Raw genomic sequence first — 24213 nt, forward strand, 5'->3', positions numbered from 1 at the left:
TTACTCAGCCATTAAAAAGAATACATTTGAATCAGTTCTAATGAGGTGGATGAAACTGGAGCCTATTATACAGAGTGAAGTAAGCCAGAAGGAAAAACATAAATACAGTATACTAACGCATATATATGGAATTTAGAAAGATGGTAACAATAACCCGGTGTACGAGACAGCAAAAGAGACACTGACGTATAGAACAGTCTTATGGACTCTGTGGGAGAGGGAGAGGGTGGGAAGATTTGGGAGAATGGCAATGAAACATGTAAAATATCATGTAGGAAACGAGTTGCCAGTCCAGGTTCGATGCATGATGCTGGATGCTTGGGGCTGGTGCACTGGGACGGCCCAGAGGGATGGTATGGGGAGGGAGGAGGGAGGAGGGTTCGGGATGGGGAACACAATTATACCTGTGGCGGATTCATTTTGATATTTGGCAAAACTAATACAATTATGTAAAGTTTAAAAATAAAATAAAATTAGAGAAAATAAAAAAAAAAAAGAAACTCATACCAGGCTGGTGTCCAAGAACAAGTTACAAACTGGTGATGTGACATCTCAGAGGTGTTTAGAACTGTTTTGTTTTGTTTTGTTTTTCCACGAGTTCATCTTGTTAGGAAGGCGTGTGAGAATGTAGACCAATTTTACATCCTTTTCTAAATAAGAGTGACCTGGAGCACTTGTGAGCATGCCCTCATTAGCCTCTAAGACAAGTGAGAAAGCAGGTCAGCCAATTAATATTGCATTTCCTTTGAGAAAGATGGCATTTGAGGACCAATCCTCTAAAAGTATTTGACATGGAGCTTGCTAAATTAACAGCACAGCAAAAAGTTAATTTATTCAGAATATTTCATTTTGGGCAATTTTCATATGACACAATTCCAGGTCAGCACTACTCTATTGAAATACAGGCAATTAGAATATCTGAGGCTTCATCTCCTAGTTAATACAGCATCATGAGAAAGTCACTGGGGATGTTCCCAGGGCACTGAGTTCAACATCATCGTACCCAGCATCCCCTTTTTTCCCCTGGAGCAGCCAGAAGCTCTCTTCTCCTTCCCCAGGATCAGCTGCCTCTCTGGAGAAGTTCAGACAAGAGCCTGAAATAGAAAAGAGAAGTTTATTAGAACTGAGACACGAGGATGGGACAGAACCCTCTGGTGGAAGGGAGTCAAGCAAGTGCTTATGACAAAGCATCCCTGGGACCCAGGTGTGGGGAGGGAGGCTCAGGCTATTTCACATGAGTTCCAGTGAGGATGGATCCCAGCTGTCCTCTCAGATCCAGTGCATGTGGTCTCCTGGGCCTCAGTGCATGGGGAAATCCTGCATCACAGGAGATCCGTGCTCAGGAGCTCTGGGAGACCTGCTTCCAGGCAACACAATACCAAGGAGATGCCCAGCAACAGTAAGAGTCATGAAAAGGAATTTAAATATTCTCCTTTCACAGGTGATAGATGCAAATTCACAATAAGAGGGAGACTGGAGACAGGAAAAATCTGAATTCCTCACTCACAACCCAAGTCTGCTCTTAGTTGACTTGACTCCTGTCCCCAAATGTCCACAAATAGTATCACAGGTGCCCCCACAGATATCTCCTCCCCAGAAACTACACAGGCCCTCAGATGGAGAAATACTCTTTTCTAGAGAATGAGGGTCTTGCAGCTACTGAAATATCAGTTTATTGTGACACACAGTCAAAGGCTTTGCCATAGTTAATAAAGCAGAAATATATGTTTCTCTGGAACTCTCTTGCTTTTTCGATGATCCAGCAAATTTTGGCAATTTGATCTGATTCCTTTGCCTTTTCTAAGTCCAGTTTGAACATCTAGAAGTTCACAGTTCATGACCTGCTGAAGCCTGGCTTGGAGAATTTTGAGCATTACTTTGCTAGCGTGTGATATGAGTGCAATTGTGTGGTGGTTTGAACACTCTTTGGCATTGCCTTTCTTTGGGATTGGAATGAAAACTGACCTTTTCCAGTCCTGTGGCTACTGCTAAGTTTTCCAAATTTGCTGGCATATTGAGTGCAGCACTTTCACAGCATCATCTTTTAGGATTTGAAAGAACTCAACTGGTATTCCATCACCTCCACTAGCTTTGTTCAGAGTGATGCTTCCTAAGGCCCACTTGACTTCACACTCCAGGATATCTGGCTCTAGGTGAGTGATCACACCATCATGATTATCTGGGTCATGAAGATTTTTTTGTATAGTTCTTCTGTGTGTTCTTGCCACCTCTTCTTAATATCTTCTGCTTCTGTTAGGTCCATAACATTTCTGTCCTTAATTGTACCCATCTTTGCATGAAATATTCCCTCGGTATCTTGGTATATTGTTTTGACCAGATCTCTAGTCTTTCCCATTCCATTGTTTTCCTCTGTTTCTTTGCATTGATCAGTGAGGAAGGCTTTCTTATATCTCCTTGCTATTCTTTGGAACTCTGTATTCAAATGGATATATCTTTCCTTTTCTCCTTTGTTTTCACTTTTCGTCTTTTCTCAGCTATTTGTAAGGCCTCCTCAGACAGTCATTTTGCCTTTTTACATTTCTGTTTCTTGGGGATGGTCTTGATCCCTGCCTCCTGTATAATGTCATGAACCTCTGTCCATAATTCATCAGGCATTCTGCCTATCAGACGTAATCCCCTGAATCTATTTGTCACTTCTACTGTATAATCATAAGGAATTTGATTTAGGTCATACCTGAATGGTCTAGTGGGTTTCTCTACTTTCTTCAAGTCTGAATTTGGCAATAAGGAGTTCATGATCTGAGCCACAGTCAGCTCTCAGTCTTGTATTTGCTGTCAGTATAGAGTGTCTCCATCTTTGGTTGCAAAAAATATAATTAATCTGATTGCGGTACTGACCATCTGATGATGTCCATGTGTAGAGTCCTTTCTTGTGTTGTTGGAAGAGGGTGTTTGTTATGACCAGTGCGTTCTCTTGGCAAAACTCTATTAGCCTTTGCCTTGCCTCATTTTGTATTCCGAGGCCAAATTTGGCTGTTACTCCAGGTATCTCTTGACTTCCTACTTTTGCATTCCAGTCCCTTATAATCAAAAGGACATCTTTTTTAGGTGATTGTTCTAAAAGGTCATGTAGGTTATCACAGAACGGCAACTTCAGCTTCTTTAGCATTACTGATTCAGCATAGACCTGGATTACTATGATATTGAATGGTTTGCCTTCATGTATGTGACAGTGTAAAGATATTATTAAAACACTTGTTCCACCTTTGAATTTGATTCAGTTCAGTCAATCAGTCATGCCTGACTCTCTGTGACCCCATGGACTGCAGCACACCAGGCTTCCCTGTCTATTACCAACTCCCAGAGCTTGCTCAAACTCATATCCATTGAGTCAGTGATGCCATCCAACCGTTTCATCCTCTGTCATCTCCTTCTCCTCCTGCCTTCAATCTTTCCCAGCATCAGGGTCTTTTCTAAGCAGTCAGTTCTTCGCATAAGGTGGCCAAGGTATTGGAGCTTCTACTTCAGCTCCGTCCTACCAATGAATATTCAAGGTTGATTTCCTTTAAATTGACTGGGCTGATCTCCTTGCCATCCAAGGGTCTCGGAAGAGTCTTCTCCAACACTACAGTTCAAAAGCATCAATTCTTCAGCACTTAGCTTTCTTTTAAACATGTTGAATTAATTGATAAGTTTCTCTTTCAGCCATGACACAATGTTTGTGGGATCTTAGTTCCTTGACCAGGGTTGAACCTAGGCCCTAGCAGTGAAAGTGCAGAATCCTAACCTCTGGACCACCAGGAGATTCTGTAATCTATAAACGTTTATGCAAGTATATCACATACAAAGTGATGTTTATGTCACATTATGGAGACATAAATGCCAAAAGCAGAGTGATTTCTCACTCCTTGCAAGGAGTCTGACAGCATTAAATATGGCATATGTTCAAGATGATGCTACCAAATATATGAGATTACCTATATTTTGAATCTCTAGGGAGGCTGGGCATTGAGGAGCAAAAATTCACTCTTTTCAGATAGAAAGATTGCAGGGGATGAACTGACCCCACTCACCTGTCTGAGAGGACCTCACCCCATCCTCCTTCTCTGGGAACACTTCCTCCTCATTCCCCTGAGAGGCAGAAGGAGTTCCAGGCACTGGTACTTCTTCAGCATCATCATAATTTTCAGCAGGGACATCAGTCCTCTGATCTGGGGGTTCCAAGAGCAGACAAGGGAGTGGATGAAACCGCAGTGGGTGGGTTGGTCTGGGGAATACCTAAGATACCTTCTGACCCAGAGTTTCTGAGTTTCTGAATAAAGGCACCAATCACTCCTTGTTTCAAAAGACTTTTTTCTCTAAGACCATGTTTCATTTTGATGTGTCCATAAGCCAAAACATGATTTTACATATCTTAATATTTTCTGGGGGAAACTACATATCTCAAAGCAACTCTTTCACCACTGAGCATTGCTAAAGTATTTTGACAAATTGTGCTTTACAGATGTTATTTTTTTAAAACATTGTGTGCCTGTTGTGATTCTGTACACAGAGAGACCAGCCCCAACATGAGACATCACAGAACTGCCAGAGAAGAAGGATGAACCCCATCTGGACACAAGGGTTGCCTCTGGTCCATCAAAGGAAAACCATTCCCCTTAAATCTCCTCTCTATGAGGGAAACTCTCCTCCCCAGAGCCCAGCCGAGGCAGATCCACCTCTATTTCCTGGAGTGGATCTGTAGTCACTGTTGTCCTCACCATCCCTGGTGTAATACAGCAGTTTAGTCAGTGAGAAATCTGATGGGAAGCCTCATGTGGAGATAAACATCACACAACACACAGCATGACCCTCCCCACACCCAAGGGACCTGTGTTAAGGCTGAGAAGGGACAAGCCTGGCTTCTGCAGTGTAGACAGAGGCTGGGAGGTCACGAGGCTCTGAGAGGCCATCCTGCCTCTTTGGAGGAGCCATCTCTGTGAGCCTGGGGCACACATGGGGTCTGCAGATGCTGAGAAGATGTGCACAGCTAGTGGGTGGTGACAACCAGAGCTCCCAGGAGGGCAGACAGAGACACTCACCTGGGCTGCCCAGACCTTCCTTCTGGGTCAGAAGGTAATCGAGCTCCTCATACACAGCTTCAGCAAGAGCATCTTCATAGCTGGATAAGGCTGAGAGATCCCCCAGCAGGTCAGAGAAGCTTCCCCAGGTACCCCAATCCAGCCAGCCCACCTTTATCTCCCTGGTGCTCACATGGGGGCTGCCAGGACCTCAGCATCATCTCCTACCCCGTGCACCATGTCAGCACCTTCTCCCCTCGTCTGACCCTGATTACAGCTCAGCGCCAACTCTGTCTGGTCTCACAGGACAGGCCATGACTTATGAGAGTTCACACCCCAGTCCTAAAAGCTCTGTCTACTCAGCCCTTAGAGCTCAACACGGAGCACATGGAGTCTGCAACTCAGAATAGTAACTGGCCCAGGTTCCCCTCCTCACACCTGCCCCATTTCCCGCCTCCACACACTCTCCTGGTCCCCAGTTCCCCCTGCAGCCCACCTCTGCGCTCTGCTCTCCATCTGAGTAGCTGAGTCACAAAGATGATGAGGACCAGGAAGAGAAGGGCCCCCAGGATGAGGCAGAGGATCCCAGGCAGGGAGAAGATGCCAGGGAGAGGATTTGAGGTTGTTCTGGTCCCTAAGGAGAACAGGAAAAAGGGCTGGAGATACTCTTGGGCACAGAGAAATGTGTCAGCATTTTCAGGAGCTCCGGACAATGGGGTCTCAGCTTCAGAGAGTGTCAGGGTTCCCCCAGGTCTCGTCCTGAGACAATTCGACTCCACTCTGGCCAGTGTGGCCCCAAGGCAGAGATGGGGATTGTCAGGGAGCTGCTCTGCTGAGACAGCCTCTGAGGACCCAGCTCATCCCTTCTCCTTGGGCTTCAGGAAACAGAACATCAAACAGTCCAGGGACCTGCACCTCTCTGATGAGGAGCAACACTCAAGGTCGGGTGGGAGTTCCTTAGATTCTATAACATGGAAACCAGACTTCCTTGGACCCCGGGCATGAGAATATTTGACCCTGGACATCAAGGCAGGGGATTTCCCCAGTGTAATGCCCTGGCTGCTCCCCAACAGCCATGGCTCCTCAGACTCTTTCTTATTCGGAGCTGTCAGAGAGCCCACAGAACATGTCCCCAGTACTGAGTATTCTCCCTTGCCCATGGATGGATCACAGTACCTGCTGTAGTCGTGGGCAGTGTTGTCCTCACACCTAAAGAGAAAAACAGTAGTATGGGGAAGAAGAATTGGCCAGAACGCAGGGCAAATCTTTTCCCTCCTGAGCCTGAAATCACCCCTCAGTCTCCACAACATCAGTGTCCAGTCCTCCCAGCTTCTGTATCATAGATCAGGGCCCTAGGACCTGGACACTGTCTGAATACAAACTCCCCACCACGCCCGGCCCAGCCCACTGCCCCTGCGCTGCCCCAGCTCACCCAGGGTGGACCCTGAGCCCCTCACTCACCAGAGCACCTCACACCAGCATCCTCCTTGTGCTTGCAGTCACTCTGCCCCCAGGGCTCCGCAGCACAGTCCCACAGGGAAGACTCCCGGCCCCCACACCGCACCTCGTCCAGCCAGATGCTCCCATTTCCAGGGCCGAATGTCGCAGCCCGCACAGCTTCCAGGGCCTGGCCACAGCCCAGCTGCTGACACACCACCTCAGCCTCTGCCAGGCTCCAGGAGTCATCGCACACAGTGCCCCAGGAGCCGCTGTGCCAGACCTCCACCCGCCCTGAGCACTCGCTGTCTCCTCCTCTGAGCCGGAGCTTCTCTCTGTCTGAAAAGGCAGCAGCCTCTCCTGTGACTGCCCTGGTGGAGGAAGGAGCCCCTGGAAGCCACAGGGGAGGGGGCTGACATACCTGTGCAGGGGGCAGCAGTTGGACAGCTCTTGGGTCTTCTTACTGCAAACAGCAGGGATACAGTGGATCAGGAATAGCTGGGGGAGGTCTTGTCCCCAAACATGAGTATCTAAGGTTTTTTGTCACAGTCAAATGACAAGAGACCACAGAAGCTTCATCATCTACTTGGCTGAGAGGTTCACTGCATGTTATCAGCAGCTGAAATTACTTTATCTAATTAGTTGTTTACCATAACAACAGCAAACAAACAGACACAGAGACAAATACAAATATACACCTACATTTTGTAGACTCAACCAAAACCCATCAATTAGGTTTGAAAATATGAAATCATACTAATGACATCCTACATGGTTGGCAGTGACACAGAAACAGAGAGTAAGTCACCTGCACACGAGATGTAGGCTTCCTCCTTTGGAGAGCATGAGTTGTAATTCCAAGGGTCAGAAGGACACTGCCAGAGAGAGGGGTCAGTTCTCTGGCACTGGATTCCATCTACCCAGTGGGGTCTAGAACCTTCCCTGAGACCAACAGAGGTGTTGAGACTTCCACTGTCCCCACAGCCAAGCTGACTGCAGATGATGGACACGGTGACATCATCCATGGGGCTGCGGCAGACACTACCCCAGGTCCCGTTGTAGAAAACTTCCAGCCACCCAGCACACTCCTGGTCCCCGCTGACCATCCTGAGGGCCAGGAACTCTAAGATCGAAAGGGAGGAGACAGGACACAGTGAGCACTCCACTCAGAGCTCTGGGTTTTCCTCTCCCCCAGAAATAGTGCCCATACACCCCTGACCCAGCGGAGGAGATGCCCACTGGGTGACAAGACTGACTTTTACCTCCCTTTCACCTGACTTTGTCCATTAATGTCTATATACCTATTTCTACCACAACAATGTAGATATGAACAGAGAGGAAGACCAAACTGGGCAGCTGCAGTGATGGGAGCTGAATTCTGATTCCTGACAAAACTTCTAAAAGAACAGAAAATGATGTGGACAGTGAGGTAGTTGACAGAATAATGGACCCACAGAGATGTCCACAGCCTAATCCCCGAACGTGTGACAGTCACCTTACATTTCAAAAGAGATTTTACAGACGTGATTAATAAGGACCTTGGGATGGAGACATAAAACTCAAATATTGTGGATTAACCATGTGAGCCCAGCCTTACACATCTTTAAACCTGCTATTCTGAGAAATGCATCATCTTTCCCAGCTCCAGTCAGAGGGAAATGTGAGTGAGGGAGAACAGTTGGAAGAGCACTGTTGTCTGAAGAAGAATAAAGAGGGCCCTGAGCCAAGAAATGAGGCCACACAGAAACCACAAAAGGCTGGGAAAGGAGTCCTCCCCAGAGACTCCAGGAAGAATGCAGCCCTGTGGACACTTGGATGTAGGCCCACAGAGACCCTAGTTAGACTCCTAGCAAACATAACTGTAAAGGAAAAATCTGAGTTTTCACTATGTCGGTCTCCTCTGTCCATGGGATTCTCAGGCAAGAATACTGGAATGGGTTGCCATGCCCTCCTCCAGGGGATCTTCCTAACCCAAGGACTGAACCCACATCTTTTACATCTCCTGCAATGGCAGGCAGGTTCTTTACCACTAGCACAACCTGGGAAACCTAGGATTTCCAGGTGTTTCTTCCACGGATAACCGCAGAGTGAGCCCTGCTTTCAAGTGTTAACTGTAAGAAACAGCTCTGTCAGGTAACACTACTGAGAATAAAGGATCAGAATCTCAGCCGCCTCAGGAGGAAGTGAAAGCACCCAGTCTTCATGTCTGTTGGAAAGACAGGCTCCATGGGAGGAAGCCTCCTTCTCTGGTCCTTTAAGCATCTCTCCATCAGGGCTCAGACCCCTGTCCTCCAGGGCCCCACTCCTCCCCCTGCCTGTGGACAGTGTGCAGCACAGACCTGAGCAGATGACCCCAGCGTCCTCCTTGTGTCTGCAGTCGTGCCGCCCCCAGCCCCGGGAAGGGCACCTCCACACGTGGGACTCCTTTCCTGTGCAGTTCAGGTCGTCCAGCCAGATGGGCCCTGGCCCTTCCCCAAAGTGAGCTGACCTCGTGGCATTGAGGGCTTCTCCACAGCCCAGCTGCCTGCACACCACGCGGGCATCGTCCAGGTCCCAGCCATCATCACAGATGGTGCCCCAGGAGCCCTGGTCAAGGATCTCCACTCTCCCAGCGCAGGGACCACCCCCGTCCACCAGGCGGAGCTGCCTGCTGTCTGAGGAGAGAGAAATGGGACAATGGGGTGGTGACCTCAGGGGTTGAGTAGCATCTTCTGTCCTGTGGGACTCTCACCTAAGCAGTAGGGGGCGCTCTCCTCTGAGGCCACAGAGCCTGCTGGTTCAGACACGGAGTCGTTGCACTGGGGCAGCACCCGGGTCTGGTTTCCTGCAGAAACAGCAATGATCAGGGGTCTGGTTGGGTTGAAGAACAGGAAACTGAATTAAACTAAATAATAACCTAGTGATGGTGTTTGAGATGAAAGCTGTAACAGCAGTGAAGTTATTATAGAGTTCAGTTTCTCCATGGAGAAGTCTGCCTCTGACAGTGCCACAATTTTTGTTTAAGCCAAGCTTTACACTGAGAATGAGTTAAATAGTGGGTTCTATACCTAAATCTATATCAAAATAGAAGAAACAAAACAAAATCTTTTCTGAAAGATTTCTAAAAGTTTTCATCTTCCGTGTCTGTCACTAACAGAAAAAAACTCATATAAAAGACATCAAATGGAAAATCAAAAGGAAAAAGAAGACATTCCCCAAAATTTCCCCAAATATTCAACTATTAGAGTTACCTGACAGAGAATTTAAATAGCCCTGATTACAGTGCTCTTAAGATTAATTGACAAGATGTTTTTCTTGGCAGAGAAATTTTAACAAAAAAAGAAATAAAAGTTCTAGAGCTAAGAAACTTAATATTTGAATTTAAGAACTAAAGAATGAATGTATAAGCACATTAGATCAGCATAAGGCAGTTATTAATACAGAAGATCAGAGAACAAATATTCTATTAGGTTGGTGCAAACATCACTGCGGTTTCAGACCATGAATTTTAAATCATTATAATTAGGCTCAGACATATCTTTATTAATCAAAATAGGAACCATTACAATCAACACATTTTTGCCAATGAGAAATTAGTTTGTTGTTTCCTGTAGTGTAAAGCTGTGCTTTGGGATTTGATGAACTCTTGCAAAGCATTTTCTGCCTCCTGTTGGTTGTGGAAGCATTTTATCTGCAAAAAGTTGTCAAGATGTTTGAAGAAGTGGTATTCAGTTGACGGGAGGTCAGGTGAATATGGCAGATGAGGCAAAACTTCGTAGCCCAACTCGTTAAACTTCTGAAGCGTTGGTTGTGTGATGTGTGGCCAGGCGTTGCCACGGAGAAGAATTGGCACCTTTCTGTTGACCAATGCCGACTGCGGGTGTTGCAGTTTTTAGTGCATCTCAGTGATTTGCTGAGCATACTTTCCAGATGTAATGGTTTTGCTGGGATTCAGAAAGCTGTAGTGGATCAGACTGGCAGCAAGTTTGGCCTTGGGAAGTGCTTTGCAGCTTCTTCTCAGTCCCACCACTGAGCTGGTCATCTCCAGTTGTCATATAAAATCCACTTTTCATCACAGGTCACAATTCAATTGAGAAATGGTTCATTGTTGTTGTGTAAAATAAGAGAAGATGATGCTTCAAAATGACAAGTTTTTTGATTTGTGGTCAGCTCATGAGGCACCCACTTATCAAGTTTTTTCACCTTTTGGCGTTTGCTTCAAATGCCAAATGACTGTAGAAAGGTCAACATTCAGTTCTTAGGCAACTTCTCATGTAATTGTAAAAGGATCAGCTTTGATGATTGCTCTAATTGGTTGTTGTCAACTTTCAATGGCGGGCCATTGCACTCCTCATCTTCAAGGTTCTCATCTCCTTTGCAAAACTTCATTTAAATAAAATTCTTTATTATTTATTTATTTTTGGTGTTGCAGGGTCTTTGCTGCTGCTCAGGCTTTTCTCTAGTTGTGGCGAGTGGGGACTAGTCTTTGTTACAGTGCGCAGGCTTCTCACTGTGGTGGTTCTCATGTTATGGAGAGCAAGCTCTAGGGCTTCTGGGCTTCAGTAGTTGTGGTTCCCAGGCTCTAGAGCACAGGCTCAATAGTTGTGATGCACAGGCTTAGCTGCTCTGCAGCATGTGGCGTCTTCCTGGACTAGGGATTGAACCTGTGTCTCCCGCATTGGCAGGCGGATTCTTTACCACAGAGCCACAAGGGAAGCCCTGCAAATCTTCTTGAACAACCACTGCACTATATGTTCATTAGCAGTTCCTGGACCAAATGCATTGTTGATGTTGCAAATTGTCTCTGCTGCTTTACGACCCATTTTGAACTCGAACAAGAAAATCACTTGAAATTGCTTTGTGTCTAACATCATGTCTATAATCTAAAATACGTATGAAATAAGCAGCAAGTAATAAACCATAGCAAAATAAAAAGCAAGAAATACACATTAAATGATGTGTAACATAACCACATTTATTTAAGAATACATTCCAAGATCAAATGGCAAATTTCAATAATGCAAAACGGCAATGACTTTTGCACCAACCTAACTGCAGGTCACATGGTAAGTGTCCTGGTTATACTGCTGTGTAACAAATTTCCCCCCAAAATTTAGCCACTGGAGGAAAAAATATATACTTCATTTTGCTTAAGACTTCCTGAGTCAGCAATTTGGGAAAGACTCAACAGTTCTGTCTTGGGGTCTTTCAGTGCTTGCACTTAGGTATCATCTGGGGCTGCAATCAGCTGAGAACTGGACTGAACCTGTGGTTACTAAGGAAATTCCTCATAGTATTTTAGTGGTAAAGGGACATCATGACAGCAACCTAATCCAGAAAGATTTTATATGTTCAGAGAGAAATGAGACAGAATAAACCAAAAACTAGCATTGAGGGATTCCAGTTAAAGGTCATCTGGAAATGTTTATATTATTCTTCTAACTTTTCAGTGTCTCATATTACATCAAAATTTTAAAAAAATGTTAAAAGGTGAAAACAAGTCAGAGATAATTCATTCCTAGGACATCGTCCATAAAAGAAATACTAATAACATAAAAAATAAATAAAATGCTTAGGAAAAATGTAGAAGAAGGTGGACAAAACTTCTGAGAGAAATTTAAGACCTAACTGAATGGAGGGATATATTATGTCAATGGCTTCCCAGATGGCTCAGTAGTAAAGAATCCGCCTGCCAGTGCAGAAGTGGGTTCAATATCTGGGTCAGGAAGAAGCCCTGGAGGAGAGCATGGCAACCCACTCCAGTATTCTTGCCTGGGAAATCCCATGGACAATGGAGCCTGGGCAGACTGCACTCCATGGGTCACAAAACAGTTGGATGCAACTTTGTGACTAAACAACAACAAAAATTATGTCAATGAATTGAGAGATCCAAAATTGTCAAAGTCAGTCATTCTCAAATTTCTGTGTAGATTAAATCTAATCTTAATCAAAATACTCTTATGCTATTTTTTTAGGGAGTGTGAAAAATAACAAGCAGATTCCAAAATTTAGATAAAATACAAAATACCAAGAATGACCAACACAGTCAGTAAGAAAAGGAACAAAGTTAAAGGAGTTAATATAAAGTAACCCCTTTAAATTAAAATTATCTAGACTTATTATAAAGTTATAGTAATTATGCAGTATTGGTGCAAAGATAGACAAATGATACAGTGGAACAGAATACAGAGTCTTTAAAAGGACTCAGACATATGTGCTCTTCTGCTTAAGATAAAGGTAGCACTGCAGGGGGGAAAAAAGTCTCTCCAGAAAAAGATTCTGAGTGAATTGGATGTCCATGTGAAACATGACTTATCTTACACAGATATAAATCCCAGAAGGAAGGTACAATTACATGCAAGAGAAAAAGAAACTTTTGTAAGATACTCTAAGAGAATATTTTCATGATCTTGGAGAAGGGAAAGTTCTTTTTAAAGGGATATAAGAAGTATTAAATATACAGGGAAAAGTTGGCAATTGTATTAATATTTCCTTCAAATTAAAAACTTGCTTTATCAAAGGATCCTGTACCATTTAGAAAAAGAAAAGACCAAATGTTAAACACACAAAATAAGTAACATATATTTGTGCCCCAAGTCATTGTCATGCTACATTCTAGCATCATATTTATAATAGTCAAGAGCAGGAAACAACTCAAATCTCTAACATCAGTTGAATGGATCAATGGCCATGTTATCAATGAAAGCAATATTCTACTGTAATAAAAATGAATAAAGTACTGCTATAAACAACATCATGAGTGAATCCTAAACATAATGTTGAGTCGAAGAAGTCACACACAAAAGAAAACACACTGCATCATTTTATATAAAGTTCAAAAACTGATAAAACACTCTATGATAGTAGAAGTTAGATAAGCAGTTTTCCCTGGAGAGGAGGGAGGCCAGTTATTGGAGGCAACAGTGACTCTTGGGGCTGGGAATGTTCTCTTTGCTGCTCTGGGTACATGACTGGAGTCTACACGTATTGCTTATACACTGTCTTCTATGATCATATGTCAATAACAATGTTGCTTTAAAATATATTATTCCCCTTCACACTTCTTGCCCTAACCTGAAAAATGAGTGAACAATGAGGAGCACCATATTTCATCATGAAATATCTTCCAAAGCCAGTTTTCCCTCACTCTCTGCTCTTGGGGACATTTCACTCCAGGAGCATCCTAAGTACCAATAGCCCTTCCCTGTCTCTTACCTGAGCAGGTCACAGAGGCCGTGTTGCCATGGGAACAGTCAGGACCACCCAAGGCAGTCACAGGGCAACTCCACAGGAAGGACTCTGCACCCGAGCAGTGAAATCGGACTGTTGAGATCTGATCACCTCTCTCCACCAAGTGTGGTCCTCTGGGGGTGGAGATGGCGATTCCACAGCCGAGCTGACGACAGACAACATTGGCATTGGCCAGACTCCAGTGGGAGGCACAGAGCACTCTCCATCGTCCAGAAATCTTCATCTCCACCTGCCCCTCACATTGAGAGGAGCCATTTGTCATGAGTCGGACTTCTGAGTATGCTGGTAGAAGAAGACAAGAGTTTCAGCAAAATCACATGACTTTCTCACCTGAACAGAGTGTGCAGGGAGGTTAGTCCTGACCTGCATCTCACCTGAACAAACAACCTGAGCAGCTCCACTGTGGTGACAAGTGCCCCCTGGACAAGGCACTCTGGGGCACCACCAAAGCTTACGTTCCTCCCCCTCACACCTGAACTCTTCAGCCCAGACCTGGCCATTAGACTCTCTGAAGAGCTCGTGTCCCAGAACAGACACAGCCTCACCACACCCCAGCTCTGCACAGATGACCTGGGCAGTGGGGAGTGTGAAGTTTCCATCAGACACTGGGGTCCAGTCTTCTCCAGGACGTACTTCTACTCGTCCTGAGCAGGGTCCATCGTCTCCAACCAGACGCACAAATCCTAAGAAAACAACAACAAGAAATCCAGTGAGTGCCCACAGACCTGGTTTGGCAATTGGAAACAATGTCACAGGCAATAATGTGAAAATTTTTCTTTTCCAGGAGTGGTGCCTGGAAAGAGAATTGGACAGTTATTTTCAAAATTTCATGAGCAAGTATTTTCAAGACCAAGTTTCTGAAAAGAAACCCTGAAGGATTTTCAGGGTCAGTTTGAAATGGCTGATTTCCAAAAACATGCATTTTGAGGTTAATTAGGAATGCAAATTCCTCATCTAGAGGCCTAGAAACTACAGAGCCCAAGGATACTGCTCTGTAGTGGGCACCAGGCTCAGGTTCAGAGCTGTACTAACCCAGAGTGAAGTAGATCCATGGGCCTCAAGAGGTTAGAGGACTAAGAGCCACACAAGGTTAGAAGGCCATCCTGAGATTTCTGGGGCCAGAATACTGGCCAGTTTTCTCTCAGGAAACAACACTTAAGTCTCTGAAGATAAGGAAAATCACGCAGGCTGGATCTGTGAGTGCTCAATGACAGTAGACAGACTTCTGGCTTAACAGGAGGAAAGCTAGACATTATAACAAGATTTCACACATGTTTCTTAAAATTTTTCACAGTGAAAAATTCCAAGAATTTCTTAGGTGACCTGATTTTGGAAAGTTGTCCAGAAATCAGTTTGGATAGGAAGAAAGCTCAGAGTCATAGGAGAAGGGGCTGGTCATAGCCATCTTTCTTGAAAGCTTAGAATTTATCAAAGAACCTGGGAGAGAGTGAGTTCTCAGTGGGAGCATGTAAAACAGCTGAGGTTTTTAATTACTTCATACTAGACATGTGATGGAGAAGGCAATGGCAACCCACTCCAGTACTCTTGCCTGGAAAATCCCATGGGTGGAGGAACCTGGTAGGCTGCAGTCCATGAGATCGCTAAGAGTCGGACATGACTGAGCGACTTCACTTTCACTTTTCACTTTCATACATTGGAGAAGGAAATGGCAACCCACTCCAGTGTTCTTGCCTGGAGAATCCCAGGGACAGGGGAGCCTGGTGGGCTGCCGTCTATGGGGTCGCACAGGGTCAGACACGACTAAAGCGACTTAGCAGCAGTAGCAGCAGCAGACATGTGAACTTTAGGAAATGCTAAAGAGTGAAGATGAGTTAAAGTATTTTAATCCTGTCTATATGCTGTTTTTTCCTTTCCTATTTGGGTTCTTGAGAAATAGCTACTATGCTATAAAGAAAGAGAGGAAGAGAGCAGAAGGCAAATAGTGAAGTGAAGTGAAAGTCACTCAGTCATGTCTGACTCTCTGTGATCTCATGGACTATACAGTCCATGGAATTCTCCAGGCCAGAATACTGGAGTGGGTAGCCTTTCCCTTTTCCAGGGGATCTTCCCAATCCAGGGATCGAACCCAGGTCTCCCACATTGCAGGCAGATTCTTTACCAACTGAGCTACAAGGGAAGCCCAAGAATACTGGAGTGGATAGCCTATCCCTTCTCCAGTGGATCTTCCCAATCCAGGGGTCTAACTGGGGTCTCCTGCACTGGAGGTGGATTCTTTGCCAACTGAGCCATGAGGGAAGCCCAGAGAGCAAATTAGCCATACATAATTTAGAAATTTTCAAATTGCAAAAGCCTCAATATGGATGAAAGATAGAATATTTGGGGGAAATATTTGTCCAACAAGTTTTTGACACATTTTATCCCCTGTGCTCCTCCCATCAACCACTTCACCCTGCCACCTTTCCCATTTCTCCCACTGCAGACAAGAGAAAACAATCTTAAGAACCACAAATGGGTGCAAAGGAAATTCTGAATGGGAAGAACTTCTGTAGGAGTGGAGTGAGGTAGGGTGTGTGGTAGGTTAAATGGGGAGTGGATGGGGTATGAGACTGAGAGAGAGACCAAAGAAAAAACTCATGATCATGGTTTGAACTTCAGGGACCATATTTTGGGTAGAGGAAGGTAATCCAAATAAAAAAGATACCCACAACATAAAACACTTTATTTAACACACTTGTCTGGTTTCAAAGTATGCTCATGATAATTTATGTATATGGTGAAATTCTTTCTGGTAAAGGATTCTGATTATATAAATATGTGAACTTTGAAGGTTCAGAAAGAATATTCTAACAAAATAAAAATCTACTACAGAAAAACAGGAAAGAACAGAAAAGACCTAAAAGAAATTAAAGACTTGAAGGATCAGCTTGACCACTTATACAATGGTGAGAGAGAAGATGGTCTGCTTGCCTTTTATTATTTATCACTCTCATCTCCCCAGAGAGACACAGGTTAGAACTCCTAGTCTGGTCTGGTTGGGAGTTTGCTCATAGGCAACACATTCTAATTAAAGCATTTTCAGTCAACACTTTTTAGTTGCTATATTAACCCCGAAGATTACAGATTAGGCAGAACATGAAAGAAATATTTGTTATATGCTGTTTTATGTACCCTGATATATGTTAAATGCTCAAATATACACTGAATAATCAAAAAAGTCTTATACACATAAGGATAGACTCTTCTGAGACAAATTAAGACTTTTTTTGTTTTCTATTTGATTTTAAAATTTGTGTGGGAGATTATGTGTGTGAAAACTGCGAGAAAGTTTGTGGAATAGAAGGCTGATGTCAGTTGATAAGGATATTAAATATAATAAAAATATATCCTTCTCTGGTCTCTTGCTGTACAGACATCCTGCTTTCTTAGGCACACACAGCATCCTCCACACCACTCCTGGACCATCAGTGCTGCTCAGAACACCCCACATGTGCCTTTTTCAGTTCCTATTACAGTCCCTCTCCCTCCCAGCTGCCATAACTCTCTTCTACCTTCTTCAAAAATTACATCTGTCCCATTACTCCTATTCATATCAAACAAACCCCCAAATTCAATTCTCTTAAATCATTGAAGTCATCAGGTATAAACTATATAATTTCTTACCATAAAACACAGAAATTGTATTACTTCCACTTTTGACTTGTCAGTGTATGGCTAAGTGTTCTTCCAAAGTTTTGGCCTATACAGATGTCTTAAAAGAAAAAATGCGCAGAGAATCTCTGATAGTAACAATCAAAGGAGAACCTATGACTCAGAGCACTTCATCCAAAGTTCTCTGGTCTTACCTGCAAAGGCCTATGAATATTTACATCTAAAATTTCAAAAGAGACTTGCAATTTGGCACAAATCCATCAATTCCTGTCTCATGTGATTGATCTTCATCTTCATTATGAAGATCAGTTTTCATTGGAATAGTTTAATCTACTATGTCAGTAAGATCACTGGAGAAGAAATAGCAGAGACTTACAGCAGGAAAGTAAATGAAGCACATCACCCACAGAAGCTTTGTGCATTCACGGAGGACGGGTCTGTCTCAGTCCTCTCTAGCCCATCTATATCCTATTGCCCCAGTGATCGGACACCAGCTTCCATGGCACTTTTCATTCTGCCATCACAGGGCAATACACTGACCATACCTGAGCAGACGACTCCTGCATCGTTGTCGTGACTGCAGTTGTGCACTCTCCAGCCCCGGGAAGGGCACTTCCACACGTGGGATTCCTTTCCTCTGCAGCCCAATGTGTCCAGCCAGATGGGCCCTGATCCTGCCCCAAAGTGAGCAGACCCCATGGCATTGAGGGCTTCTCCACAGCCCAGCTGCCTGCACACCACGCGGGCATCGTCCAAGTCCCAGCCGTCATCACAGATGGTGCCCCAGGAGCCCTCGTCAAGGATCTCCACTCTCCCGGCGCAGGGACCTCCTCCGTCCACCAGGCGGAGCTGTCTGCTGTCTGAGGAGACAGAAATGGGACAATGGGGCATTGACAAGGGGGATAAAGGTCTTCTGTCCTGTGGGACCTTCACCTGAGCAGTAGGGGGCGCTCTCCTCTGAGGCTTCAGAGTCCCCTGGTTCTGACAGGGAGTCATTGCACTGGGGCAGCACCTGAGTCTGGTTTCTTACAGCAGTGATAAGAGAATAATAACATTGAAAATGGGCAAAAACAGGAAATATTACACTACTGAGTAGGGTGAGACAGAAGTGTTAACCTCTGATTTGTAGAGTTCTGCACAGCATCTGAGAAAGACTTAAAAGAAATGTTAATCTCTACCAGAAGCAATTGAATGAGTTCAGAGTCATAGGTATGGGCTGGCTGCTGAATGGATTCCTTATAAATCACACACGCGTTGGTGCCCTTGACCTGAAAGTTAAAGGGATTAGATTAAAGGAAATGGAGTCAGGACCCAGCCTCATCAGAAGCCCTAGGTAGCAGCCATGAATCCTCTATCGTTAGAATCATTCTCCTTGGTACAGTCATGCAGAATTGAAAAACAAATGGACATTGAGATGTCTTGGTTTGCCCCAGAATATTTCACTGATGGCTCTAAGCTTCAGACTCCAGATCTGGACACTTTGTTTTAAGAAAATGTGATCTCTTTGAGTGGATTGGGCAACCTTGCACGAGAAATGTCTCAGGTGATATTGACTGACATTGACCAGATTCCACTGGGAATCTTGGAATGCTGCTTCTTCTCTCAAGTAAATATTATCTTTTCTTGCACTTTGTGTCAGGAATCGCTATTATTCAAAGTTAGGGGTTATTTGTTCTCCAGGGGGAAAATATTATGCATTTATAACTTTACTATAGAGCAGAAATAGGTTAAATTCTTGCTCTGAAAGCATTTGAACAAACGATACTGACAGACTCACTGCGTTGTTCTTCTTTAATACATAAAAAGCAATGTAAAGAAAGGTTAAATGATGTCTATTCAGTGTTGCATTTTAAGTGAATGATGAAGTAGAGAATAAAATTTAGAATTTTATACTTTCATGAAGAAGGGTTCCAATGGAGGGGTTCACAGCAGGCCAGTGGTCTGCTGGATACAACTTTAAATGCTATAAAATGTTAGATAAAAAATGAAGATATTAGACATTTGTGGACACAATATGAACTAAACATGCTAAAATTCTACAGAATGGAGATCATTTCATTGTTAACCAAGGATCTGAAGCTTCTCTTTATGGGAATTTCCCAATTTGTTGCCGGGGTTAATGGATCAAAATGTGACAGAGAAGCCTGCATGATTTGGGGGTTACCTGGTGCTGCAGTGACAAAACTGGAGATTTGAGAGCCTCTCTCATATAGCAGATTTTCTCCTCAAATATCTGCCCAGTAAACACGCTGTCAATGGCAGGAGGCCAAAGAACTGTGTCAAACACCTTGCAAACAGAGTGGATATTCCTTCATCCCCCTGACTGCTGAGCTACCAAAACATTCAGGTTTTCAATTATAAACTCTAAAAGCCCATAACACAGGGGCAGAGAAATCAGAGGTAGACTGAGTGCTACAAATACTGCAACCCAAACTTGTTACAGCTCAACCCTAGCTAGTATTTAGACATCTGGGTGGTCTGAACCCCTTCTCCCACTTGCTTAACAAAACAGAATATGAATCCTTTCAGGTGTTAGAAAATGTATCTGGGATATCTTACTTTCTTATGCATCATTTTTCTCATTCAGTTAAAAATTGCATGGTATGTAAACAGATGGATGACATGACAAATTTAAAAATTGAAAAAAGGAAGGTAAGAGAAGGTAGAGACACACATGCTAGATATGCTGGACTTAGCAGATAAGGATTTTAACTATGAACAATGTGTTTAGGGGGAAAAGAGGAAAGGAAAGAATCAATAGGTGAAAAATGTTAACAAATAATTGTAACTATAAGAAAATCAAAGGAACAGTTGCCAACTGAAAATGAAATATCTAGAATTAAGGACTGAATGAATAGGTTTAAAAGAATTTTAGACAGAACTGAACACAGAATTAGTGTCTTAGAGGAGTCCTAAGAGAGATGAGGAGGAGGAAAAAGGGAAGGACGAGAAGGAAAAAGCGGGGGAATAGGAGGAGAAGAGAAACAGAGACAGTGCTGCAGAAGTAATATTTGAAGATATAATAATTAAGAATTTTTTAAATGGATAGAAGTCTATGAAAGCCTCCACATCTAGTAAAGCTGCAAAAAATCAAAGGAAAATCTGGAATAAATTTTTTTAATACCAAAGAAAGAAAAAAAGGAGAGAAAAAGGAACATGAAGCACATGGGTCAATTAAAAGGAAATGGAATACTGTATTGGGATGACCCAGAGGGATGGTATGGGGAGGGAGGTGGGAGTGGGGTTCAGGATTGGGAACACGTGTACACCCGTGGTGGATTCATGTTGATGTATGGCAAAACCAAAAACAATATTGTAAAGTAATTAGCCTCTAATTAAAATAAATAAATTTAATTTAAAAAAAAGGAAATGGTAGATACTAACCCAACAATATCAGTAATTGGATTTGCAATCTAATTACAATGGATTAGATACTTCAAATTAAAGCCCCTCTACTAACTGGGAAATGGCGACCCACTCCAGTGTTCTTGCCTGGAGAATCCTAGGGACGGGGGAGCCTAGTGGGCCGCTGTCTATGGGGTCACACAGAGTCGGACACGACTGAAGTGACTTAGCAGCAGCAGCACTAACTGATAAACCAACAAAATTTGTGTAAATGCTACCTGCAAGATAGTCACATTGGATATGAGAGCGAAGAAAGGTCAAAAGTAAAATGATGGAGGAAAACATATATATTATGTGAATACTAGGCTTCCCAGGTGGTGCTAGTGGTAAAGAACCTGACTGCCAATGTAGGAGACATATGAGATATTCAATCCCTAGGTAAGGAAGATCTCCTGGAGGAGGGCATGGCAACCCACTCCGGTATTCTTGCCTGGAGAATCCCATGGACAGAGGAGCCTGGCTGGCTATAGTCCTTAGCAAAGAGTTGGATGTGACTGAAACGACTTAGCAAGCCTGGACACATGTGAATACTAACTATAAGAAAGCTGCAGTAGCTATAGCAAGGTCACAGAAAGGAGATTTTAAGAGAAGATGTGCTAATTTAGTTAAAGAGGATATTTTCATGATCATACAGTAGTGCGCCCTTAATAAAGATATTACAGATATCAGAATCCAGGGAAGATATCGAAACATAGCTTTGAAATACAGAATAATACTTGACAGAATGAAAAGAAGAAATAGATAAAATAACAATCAACCTGGGGGAACTTTAACAAATCTTTTTCAATACCATGCAGGCCAGGCATACAAAAAAGAAGGAAGACTATAGTAGATGTAAAACACCACAATCAACACATTTAGCTAAATAACATATAAAGACCAATGCACCCAATAATGAAAAAATTCAGATTATTGTAAATGCACTAGGAACATTTATCAAAAATGACCATATGGTAGGATAAAAACCTTCAGATAATTGAATTTATACAGAGTATTTACTCTGACCACAGTGTAATTAAATTAAGAATTAATAAGAAAATACAGTTAGCCATCCTTATTTGGAGAAATTAAGCAACACCCTTCCAAAACAGTACATGGGTCTGGGAATAAATTTAAACCTTAGAAAATATTGTGAAATAGTGATTGCAAAGATATAATATAACTAAATTCTTCTAATGTAACTAAAGTAGTGCTTAAGGGAAATTTATACCTTAGATTTAGAAAAGAAGAAAGGCTGAAAATGAAAAAACATGTAAGCTTCTATTTAAGAAACTAGGAGAAGAGAAAATAAAGCTTAAAGGATACAGAAGTTGGGATTAACAAAGAAAAGAACAAAAATTAATTTTAAAAAAGAAGGTAAGGATGGTGGTAGTGATGGTGGTTTAGCCCCTAAGTCAAGTCCTACTCTTGCGACTCCATGGACTGTGGCCCACCAGGCTCCTCTGTCCATGGGATTTTAGGAAAGAATATTGGAGAGGGTTGCCGTTTCCTTCTTCACGGGATCTTCTTAACCCAGAGATTGAACCTGCATCTCCTGTGTTGCAGGTGGTCTCCTGCACTGCAGGCAGACTCCTGCATTGCAAGTGGATTCTTTACTGCTGAGCCACCAGGGAAGCCCAAGGTAAGCATGATAGAGAAAACAGAGGAAAACCTTTCAAACATGGCTCCTTGAAAACTGATAACCACTGAGCAATACTAACGAGAACAAAGAGAAAATGAAGTTAACAATACCAAGAATGAAGAAATGTCACCATAAATCATATAAATTTTTTTGGTCATAGTTTTATTGAGATTAAATTTACATATCTAATGTGGATAAATACTCAGAAGATATTCAATTTCTCCACAACCTTGCCAAAACTTCTTCTTTTTTTTTTTTTAATCACAGCCATTTTGAGAGGTGTAAAATGATATCTCTTATGGTTGTGATTTACATTTCCCTGATGACTAATAATGTTGAGCATATTTTCCTATACCTATTGGCTATTTCTATATCTTCTTTGGAGAAATGTCCATTCAAGTCTCTGGTTAATTTTTTAATTGGGTTATTATGTTTTTTTTCTTCTTGTTGTTTTGCACTTGAGTTTTAGGATTTCCTTATATATGTTGCAAATTGTCTATTTTTGCCTGTTCTTTTGGTGTCATATCCATGAAATCATGAAATAATGTATATTTATTTGGTGAGGAACTAAATTATCAGGTATCTAAAATGTAATTTGTATATGTTGATGATATTACAACATCACACACAGTAAAATAAATTCAGATTCAGTAAGGTTATAGATTCATCTCACATGCTAGTAAAGTAATGCTCAAAATTCTCCAAGCCAGGCTTCAGCAATACGTGAATCATGAAATTCCTGATGTTCAAGCTGGTTTTAGAAAAGGCAGAGGAACCAGAGATCAAATTGCCAACATCTGCTGGATCATTGAAAAAGCAAGAGAGTTCCAGGAAAACACCTATTTCTGCTTTATTGACTATGCCAAAGCTTTTGACTGTGTGGATCACAATAAACTGGAAAATTCTGAAAGAGATGGGAATACCAGACCACCTGACCTGCCTCTTGAGAAATCTGTATTCAGGTCAGGAAGAAACAGTTAGAACCGGACATGGAACAACAGACTGATTCCAAAGAGGAAAAGGAGTATGTCAAGGCTGTATATTGTCACTCTGCTTATTTAACTTATATGCAGAGTACATCATGAGAAATGTTGGACTGGAAGAAACACAAGCTGGAATCAAGATTGCCAGGAGAAATATCAATCACCTCAGATATGCAGATGACACCACCCTTATGGCAGAAAGTGAAGAGGAACTAAAGAGCCTCTTGATTAAAGTGAAAGAGGAGGGTGAAAAAGTTGGCTTAAAGCTCAACATTTAAAAAAACGAAGATCATGGCATCTGGTCCCATCACTTCATGGGAAATAGACGGGGAAACAGTGGAAACAGTGTCAGACTTTATTTTTCTGGGCTCCAAAATCACTGCAGATGGTGACTGCAGCCATGAAATTAAAAGACGCTTACTCCTTGGAAGGAAAGTTATGACCAACCTAGATAGCACATTCAAAAGCAGAGACATTACTTTGCCAAAAAAGGTCCGTCTAGTCAAGGTTGTGGTTTTTCCTGTGGTCATGTATGGATGTGAGAGTTGGAATGTGAAGAAGGCTGAGTGCTAAAGAATTGATGCTTTTGAACTGTGGTGTTGGAGAAGACTCTTGAGAATCCCTTGGACTGCATGGAGATCCAACCGGTCCATTCTGAAGGAGATCAGCTCTGGGATTTCTTTGGAAGGAATGATGCTAAAGCTGAAACTCCAGTACTTTGGCCACCTCATGCGAAGAGTTGACTCATTGGAAAAGACTCTGATGCTGGGAGGGATTGGGGGCAGGAGGAGAAGGGGATGACAGAGGATGAGATGGCTGGATGGCATCACTGACTTGATGGACGTGAGTCTGAGTGAACTCTGGGAGTTGGTGATGGACAGGGAGGCCTGGCATGCTGCAATTCACG

General features: G+C 43.0%; 1 protein-coding gene across 1 annotated transcript in view; it reads right to left on the reverse strand.

Annotated features, from left to right (window-relative positions):
* Positions 1-808: 808 nt before the first annotated feature.
* LOC147372841 (antigen WC1.1-like) overlaps positions 809-24213 on the reverse strand; it is a 58167-nt gene continuing 34762 nt past the window's right edge. Inside the window, exons 9-21 of the mRNA XM_086402112.1 lie at positions 17843-18157; positions 14063-14371; positions 13653-13970; positions 9190-9282; positions 8798-9112; positions 7267-7581; positions 6880-6921; positions 6483-6797; positions 6198-6230; positions 5518-5655; positions 5043-5132; positions 4035-4172; positions 809-1094 (exon numbers count right to left, since the gene is read on the reverse strand). Of these exons, the coding sequence (XP_086258238.1) occupies positions 949-1094; positions 4035-4172; positions 5043-5132; positions 5518-5655; positions 6198-6230; positions 6483-6797; positions 6880-6921; positions 7267-7581; positions 8798-9112; positions 9190-9282; positions 13653-13970; positions 14063-14371; positions 17843-18157 (2567 nt within the window). The 3' untranslated portion in view covers positions 809-948. The remainder of the gene's footprint in view (positions 1095-4034; positions 4173-5042; positions 5133-5517; positions 5656-6197; positions 6231-6482; positions 6798-6879; positions 6922-7266; positions 7582-8797; positions 9113-9189; positions 9283-13652; positions 13971-14062; positions 14372-17842; positions 18158-24213) is intronic.

Source organism: Bos grunniens, chromosome 5, assembly GCF_055505025.1.
Source record: "Bos grunniens cultivar Pamir isolate PY7600 chromosome 5, Bosgru_T2T1.0, whole genome shotgun sequence".
NCBI lineage: Eukaryota > Metazoa > Chordata > Mammalia > Artiodactyla > Bovidae > Bos > Bos grunniens.